This window comes from Triticum aestivum, chromosome 6A (assembly GCF_018294505.1).
Source record: "Triticum aestivum cultivar Chinese Spring chromosome 6A, IWGSC CS RefSeq v2.1, whole genome shotgun sequence".
In the NCBI taxonomy this organism is placed as follows: Eukaryota; Viridiplantae; Streptophyta; class Magnoliopsida; order Poales; family Poaceae; genus Triticum; species Triticum aestivum.
In genome coordinates, this window is record NC_057809.1 from 1,292,860 (window position 1) to 1,300,920 (window position 8,061).

Genomic DNA, 8,061 nt, shown 5'->3' on the forward strand with positions numbered 1-8,061 from the left:
TTAGGTACAGATGAAATCACAACACGTGGATCAGGCAGTTGTATCGGAGGTGATGAGTTAGTGTAGGACGTTGTTAGGAAATGGAAGGGCAAGGTAACAAATCTCGTGAAGTCTCCTTTTGTTGTCCTTAAACCGACCAAGCGTGCAAAATGTTCTGCAAAAGCAAGTGAGATTTTTGTTGTGGAAGTTGTTATGGCGTACAACTTATGTATCATTGCTTTACTAACACAATAGAGTTATTTGCTGCAGAACTGTTGGAGAGAGAACACGTTGAGAATTCTAGTGATGACTATGATGTGGTGAAAGCGTCCGTTCAATTTGCCCTTGCTTATGAACATTCAGGAAAACATAACAAAAAGGATTTATTCAATGATGGCATGCGCGAAGGTCTTAGTACAGAGAGGGTTTGTAGGATTCTTAACCATCAATGGCTATCTGGTGATGTAAGTTACTGCTATCTTTTCTGTTCATGTTTACTCCAAAGTACAATGGTTATACATCCGTTACATTAGTTTCAGGTTGTCAATGCTTATTCATTGTATCTATTGGAATTAGTTGGTGACAATCATCATATAATGACCACATGGCTGGGGAATCGATTACTTGAATTTAGACCAAACAAACAGCCCGGTAATAAGGACAACGAAGTAGCAGCGAAGAAGAATGGAGCCGTCAATTGTTGCAATGAAGAATATTTTAAAAAACAGAAGGTAAGTTGGACTGGCTATATGTATGCATATACGGGAAATGCATTGTGATGCAGACTTACACTCCTCTTAACAAGGGAACTACCCACTGGGTTACAATCGTCATGCATGACGCAGAGAAAGTGTTTCTGGTTCTTGATTCTTTGATGGGACGCGAACTTGACTGTGCTATTAGAAACAAAGTTGAGGAGCTGGTACGGTTTAATTATACATGGGCCTGTTGAAACTATCATTTCTTAAGTGTACTAACTAAAATCCTTTCCGTGGTGTCATTTATATGTTCAGAGAAATCAACTTGGACAAGATATCCACGATGCGAATGCGACAGGTGTTGTGAATTATCTTGATGTGTCTATCTGGCCTATTAGAACGTACATGATGCCACAAGAGGAAGATGGGTGCATATTTACTTCGCCATTCTTTCCTTACAATACATGAAATGCATACTTATGAATCGTACTATATATAAACCATAAAATCATGTGGAATATCTGTCCTTTGATGCTTTCAATACTCGGACGGTGAAAAATGGACAGGCCAATTTTCACAGGTATGATTTTATTTCAAATGTGCATAATTAATTTTGGTACTATGACATACAAAATCACATTGGACTAACATGATTTTTAACAGATGCAATGGATAAATCGAGGGGCTCAATGATTGCACAGCTTGTTTTCTCGGAGAGAAACAAGCTCAATGAAGTGAAAGACAAAGTTACATGTCTTGCGAAGAAGAAATATGTGAGACAGATTTTATGTAGCAGACATATTTACTGGCTGAAATGATGTTTTGCTTTAATTTGAGAATGATATTTATTGATGGACAAGGCAATACTTCTTTAAATATTTAAGTTGAGAATGATATTTAGATTAATAGTTGTGTTTCTGTCGTCGTTTATAATGTTGAATTTATGGCATTTATACTATTGAATCACCGACACATATGTAATTATATTTCAATTTTGTTGGTCAAAAAATTAATAAAAAAGATGACGCATGTGTAGTTATATTTAAATTTGTTAAAAACGCCCGCTCGGACCACTGGCGTTTCTTTGCACGTCGATATCAAGCCAAGGTGACACCGAAGGCGTTTCCGAAACAGCACAACGGCAACCGGGCCAACAGGGCGGCCGAGACGGGGAAGCATCGGTCGCGTAGTAAGGGAAGTTCGAATGAATGGACGCCGCTGCATATTTAAGCCGGTCGACGCGCCTTTGGGACAGCGAGGTGCGACTAAACATTTGCATCAACACGGTCGCCGCATTGGAGTCGGCCGGATGCGCGGTGGGCTGGCCCCAATAGGGGTACCCACTACATGGCGTGATTTCGTGAATAAACCTTTGACGCGACGGGCATTGCAACGTCAGCCAACCCAATAAACCGGTGAGGCGATGATAACTCGTGCTGGTATGTTTACGCCCCCCTCGCCCGACGGAGGGGGCGACGACAGGCTTAAATAGCCGGAGCCCCATAGACATTTTAACTCTTTTGATCTACTGTATCGACCATCGACAGACGCTGCCCTGTGGGGCCCAGTTAACCGTCGTGCAGGTGTCTACCATCAGACCCGCCGGCGCACCAGGTGGAAACTTTTTTTAATGAAAAAGTTATATATGTGCGAAAAATAGAAGAAACTACGATACGGCAAGCGACAGCTACGGTGCATCAACAGTAAACATCGACAGTGCAACAACAGTAAACAACAACAGCTAACATCCTCTACAATGCATCATCAATATATCAAAATAAACAGAGTAAAATAGGTCTTGCATAAGACAGTCTGGCATCAACAAAGTAAAAAGGTATCGTAGAACATAGTCTGACATCAACAAAGTAAAAGAAAGGTCTCATATAACACAGTCTAACATGAAGAAAGTAAAAAAGGTCTCGTAGAGCGAAGCAATCCATCAACAAATTGTCTCCATTGAAGGGCTAAGTAACCATCCGTGCTTCTGTCTTCAAGTCATGTTCCTGGACACAAAGAAATTAACTTATGTGATAATCCACAAACAACAATGTGAACAACATGATTGCATCAATAAACGAAAATCGTACTTGGGATTTTGAGGGCATGTGGACTTATAATAATCCGGAAGACCGCATTGGCCACATAGACGTTGGCTTTTCTCATCAAAATCTTCTTGTCTACCATTGTTAGTGCGTCAGGACCACCCTTACCTTGTCCTTCACTATGCTTCTTTGGTGCACCCTTGGTTGAAATTTTTACGGGATCACAAACCAGAACATGACCTCGATTAGGCTCAATGCATCATCATTCACAAACCTTTGTTGAGTATCATGCTCATTCTCCTCAATGTGATCACTCGCTATTATGTCCTGTAGAGCCGCCTTCAACTTGTCGAATAAGAATGGTTTATGGAATGTGACATGAGATGCTTTGGTAGATAAAATAATCAACTCGCTGTACCTAGCTCTCTCCCCACTACCTGCCCATACCTACGCAAATAGATCACTAGTGCACTACACGGGTAGTCCACCCCGTGCAATTTTGGTGAACCTTCGTATTTCATGTTTTTAATATTTAATATTTGCATATGTAAGTTCCAAAACTTTGCTCGAGCTCTCACGAGATGCATCAACGTCGCATTGGTCACTTTCATCATCGACACGATTCCTCTCATAGTCCACATCGGCATCATCTGCGCACATTTAAAAAAAAGACATGTAGGTGGTCATGCAGTTATTATGTTTGTCCTACATATTTTTAAACGTATTTCAGCAAATGAATCATCTATATCCATATCATCAAGTGTCTCTGCGGTTGTTCGTTTTTCATGTTTTTATCAACGTTCACCACACTTACATTGCCACTATAAGATTTATCCAAACTCATCTAGTTCTCCTCAGTAGATTGGTCCATATTCAATGATGAGGATCCCTTCTCGTCGCCATAATAACCGCCATCATAATCGGTCTCCTCCTCCATCTATACACGTATAAACAAATTCTAAAATCAATCCGAACACCATATAACATCATCCCTAAAATAATCAGCTCATCAATTATAGTATTTCATAATCATATTATGTGCACAATGAAATTGATTAACAGTACGTCACACAAATTTACGCATTAAGCTAGCACTTACTTAATGAGTCAATAGATAAATTTTTTCATATCATTTGAATGATTGACCTAATGTAACCTACTTAGTGAGTGACCTAATGTAAGGGTCAAACCGACCACTTCCACGCCGGCGAGGAGGATAGATGGATCAATTTCGTCTGGGGACGAACGCGCCAACGGCGTGACGATGATGGCCGGCCGAGGCAGGCGTCCGCGGCGTGAGGATGATGGGCCGGCCCACAACTGCGAAGTGCAGCGAAAAATGAATTTGTTGCGCGAAAACCGCCCTAAAAAACTTCCTATGGCCAGGAATAGAGCTCGTGCCGTTTAGCTAATTTGCAAGTCGAATAACCACTACAGCACTTAGCAATTTAAGAACAAAACATAGAACGCTACTTACTGCACATGCATATTAGGAAAACGTGATTTTTTTTTTGAAAAAAGTGTGAACAAATTTTGAAAGTTCACAGATTTAAGAGCATCACGAATTAGAAAAAATTTCATGCACTAAAAAAAGTTCACCGATTTTGAAAATTAGTTCTCTTTTTAAAAAATCGATGGACTTTTTTCAAAGTGGAAGAACTTTTTTCAGAATTTGTGAAAAGGAGTTCATTGATGTTGAAAAAAAGTTCACCAATTTTCAAAAAAGTTCACAAATTTTTGTAAAAGGGTTACAAAAAAGAGTGCACTAATGTTGAAAAAAATCACAAAATATGAAAAAAAATGAGAATTAAAAAAAAGTTCACAAATTCGAAAAAAGTTAATTGATTTTGAAAAAAGTTTCTCAAAATTGAAAAAAGTTCATCGAATTTGAAAAAATAGTTCATAAAATTTGAAAAAAGTTGATTGAATTTGAAAAAAGTTCACCGAAATTAAGAAAAGTTCACCGATTTTGAATAAATGTTCATCGAATTTGGAAAATAGTTCATCAAACTGGAAAAAGCTCATCGAATTTGAAAAAAAGGTTCCGCGCACTTAAGGAAAAAAAGGAAAAACAAAGAAAAGAACAAGAAAAAAGAAAAGGCGAACTGGGAAAAAAACCTGATGAAGGTAATAATAAAGGAATGAAAAACGCAAGCATGCTGTCGTGGAGTTCGACTCCTTTCGCTGCCTCTTTTTTAGTCTTTTAGAACAGAGAGAAACGCTATATTGGCTGGCCCAGCGCGGGGCGCCGCAGGCGCCCGTTTGCAGCATACACACGTTAACGGGCGCCTGCAGTGCCAAATAGGATTTCGTGCCGTCGTAGTCAGCTTCGTTCGATATTTTCTTTGTCGCTCGGCTGGGCTTCTAGCCGGGCTTTCTGAGTTTGTATGTCTAGACATGGGAGCCCACATAGGGGTAAAAAGCAGCAGAAAAACGAGCGTTTGGGCTTGGTTTGAACTCCCAACCTCATGGTGATGTAATATTGTGCTACCAGCGACCAGCCTAGCTAGGTGAATGTTTGCTCTGAAAAGTAATGTGGTGTAATCTATTAAATAGTACCACCTCGCCTTTTTACATCCAATCCTTCTAACTTATATAGGTCTTTCAGGGTATCAAGGAGTCATCTCCAAAATCAATAAGTGAAGGGTAAAAACTGACTTCCGCCTCTCTAGAGAGGATTTCAACCCGACGTTTCAACGTGCAGCGAAAGAAATAAAGAAGGAAAGGATTTGAGAAGCTAATTTGGAAATGATTGAATAATAGCGAAGAGGCACGCATGTTGAGCTCTCTCTACTGTAAGCCGATTTGCTGGTCTTTGTTTTTGCAAAAGCATTATCGTGTTTACTCATTAGCAAAGCATGGGCCGCAAGTTGCACACTGCATATATTCCCCCCACACAAAAATACATAATTTTGTTAGACGTTTTGTAAAGATGGTCGGCTTGAAAGAACAATTCTTCCTCATGTTAAAGAAATTTGACTATACTTTTTTTGAGAAAAATAATAATTGGATTAGGAGTGTCGAAGTGATGAATTTTATCTTGTAACACATGACATAGATGTAATTTCTAATACTTCTGATGTTCTTTATATTAACATGACATTTGATAAATAGATCGAAAGTTTTTCCAAGAAAAACATTGTGAATCAGTTCAATTACTCCAAATCATACACCATGTCTCTACATCGTGTTCCTCCAATTATGCATATGTTGTGGTCATAAGCGACCGTTGTCCCTTGACATAGTTCCTTGACCGAGCAAATCGTGGTTCATAAGAACTGGTATTTTTCTCCCGTCGCAACGCACAGACATTTGTACTAGTATTTTCTAAGTACGGACAAGAACATAACAAATAATCAATTATGAAAATTTATATCAGAGCAGTTATAGTTTTTACTCAAATTTATTTATCATGGTCTGAGCATAGAAAACCTCATATTACAACTTATTTATCGGAGCAACCTGCGGCTGGTTAACTTTGGCATGAGTCAGCTGCCATTTCACGCCAGGCGGTGCTCAACCGGATCAAGCGTGGCTGGTGCAACTGTCGGGTCTCTCAGTATGGCCTCAAGATCTCCATGTTTCTCACCAATGGTAGCATTCAGAAATGCCACCATGATCCCAGAAACGCACCTCCTCATCTTGTCCTTGCACCCACCCCCATCCTTGCACACGCAGGTCATTAACTTGGAGGCGTTATTGTCCAGCATGTCCAGATGACCGTAGTCCTTGGTCACAATGTAGCTGCAGGGTGGCCTGCACTCGCGGTAGAACTCCGCGTGGTTCACGTCATTGGGTGCGCACGGCGGAAAGAATATGTTCTTCTTCTCCTCGCCGAGCCTGGTGCCAATGACTAGCACAGGCATGTCAATGTCGAAAGAGGAGGGCTCGTAGGTGAGGATCTTGGGTTTGAGCTGAGAGGACTTTCCTTTGCCGGCAACAGGGTCTAGGCCGACCAGCGCGGAGAAGGTTAGGTGGGTCTTGGCATGCCCCAAGGCCAAGGAGAAAGCCGTGTGGCCTCCTCGGCTGTGGCCGGCCAAGGCGAGCTTCGAGAGCTCCGGCTGGACGCCTTCAGGGAGCATGGACGGAAGACCGTCGGGGAGCCAGTCTGCGACCTTAGCTGCGGCGGCGATGTCATTGGCGTCACCCACAGGTATGATACAGTTGTTGAACTGCATTAAAAAATGATGCATAGTTAGTTGATCAACGCAAGCTAGCATATAGAACTATAATAGATCCTCTTCTGAGAGAGAGACCTCAGCAAACAGTAATAAGTCTTGATACATATGAAGATGGTAATGATCGACCTGGGGTGCAACCATGATGAAGCCATGTGATGCGATGTGATGGAGAAGTTGTTTGTAGTAGTGGTTATGGAGGAAGAAGCCGTGCAAGAACATGGCAACGGGGTAGGTTCCTGCATCCTTGGGTGCTACGATCAGGACCGGTATCGGTGGTGTCGGTACCTTTTTCCCATGCACCTGAATTTCCTCCACCGCAAGGTTCCCCGGCTGGAACACGGAGGTGACCACCTCGAGAACCTCGGCACTGGACTTCTTCACAATTTCTGCAGATGCTGCCATCTCTGACTCAAGCTTGGGGCACCAGCTCTCTATCTTTACAAAAGCTTTGATGTGGCGATGATCAGAAGAGAGGACCAGTGAGACAAATTTATAGGAGGGTGGATATTGGCTCCTATGGTGCATAGTCTACTTCAGCTTGATGTTTGGGAAATGAGAAGAACGTGTTGGAGAAGATGATTAGTGCTGGTTGAATAAATTTCGTAGGATTAGGTTTGAAGGCAGGGCGTGGGGTGGGGACTGGCCGAATTGAAGCTGGACAAGAACAGAAATGGTCCAAGACGTTGAACCTTACCGGTGGGTGGCAGCTAGAGCAATTGATTGAATCCCTTGCAGAAAAACTATCAGCATCGTCAAGACAAGTAAAACTAGAGATTGTTTTGCAGCTGGAGCAATTTATCGAATCCCTTACATCAAAACTATCAGCATCGTCAAGACATGTACAACCAGAGATTGTTTTGCATTGGTTTACCGCTTACACCTCTCCAACAAGGAAACAGTATCCTGTAGGTTTATTTACTTTGACAAAAATAAAGCATCGAGTTTTTTTGGCCGTTATTTCATAAAAAAAAACAACAAAAAACAAAATCTGGACATTTTTCTGGCCAAATGAATACGGATGCTAATACGGATGTTATGGATACGAATGTGGATCGGATGTATCTCGAATATGGATACACATAGAATGTTTACTTGATTCGGAACGGATACGAATAATTGCGACATATTGCTTAAGAAAATTAGTCGATAGCTATGTGACAT

General features: G+C 41.3%; 1 protein-coding gene across 1 annotated transcript; it reads right to left on the reverse strand.

The window, feature by feature from the left end:
• Positions 1-6,104: 6,104 nt before the first annotated feature.
• LOC123129881 (chlorophyllase-1) lies at positions 6,105-7,467 on the reverse strand. Its single transcript, XM_044549856.1, has 2 exons — positions 7,027-7,467; positions 6,105-6,891 (listed from the first exon to the last, which is right to left on the reverse strand). Exons 1-2 carry the CDS (start codon positions 7,423-7,425, stop codon positions 6,220-6,222), a joined length of 1,071 nt encoding a protein of 356 aa, XP_044405791.1. The 5' UTR covers positions 7,426-7,467; the 3' UTR covers positions 6,105-6,219.
• Positions 7,468-8,061: the final 594 nt, after the last annotated feature.

What these genes read in the sequence shown, in the direction of transcription:
- LOC123129881 (XM_044549856.1), bottom strand. Translation starts at nt 7,425, where the DNA reads ATGCACCATAGGAGCCAATATCCACCCTCCTATAAATTTGTCTCACTG. An exon ending in TCATCATGGTTGCACCCCAG is followed by an intron (nt 6,892 to 7,026) that starts GTCGATCATTAC and finishes TTTTTAATGCAG; the next exon opens with TTCAACAACTGTATCATACC.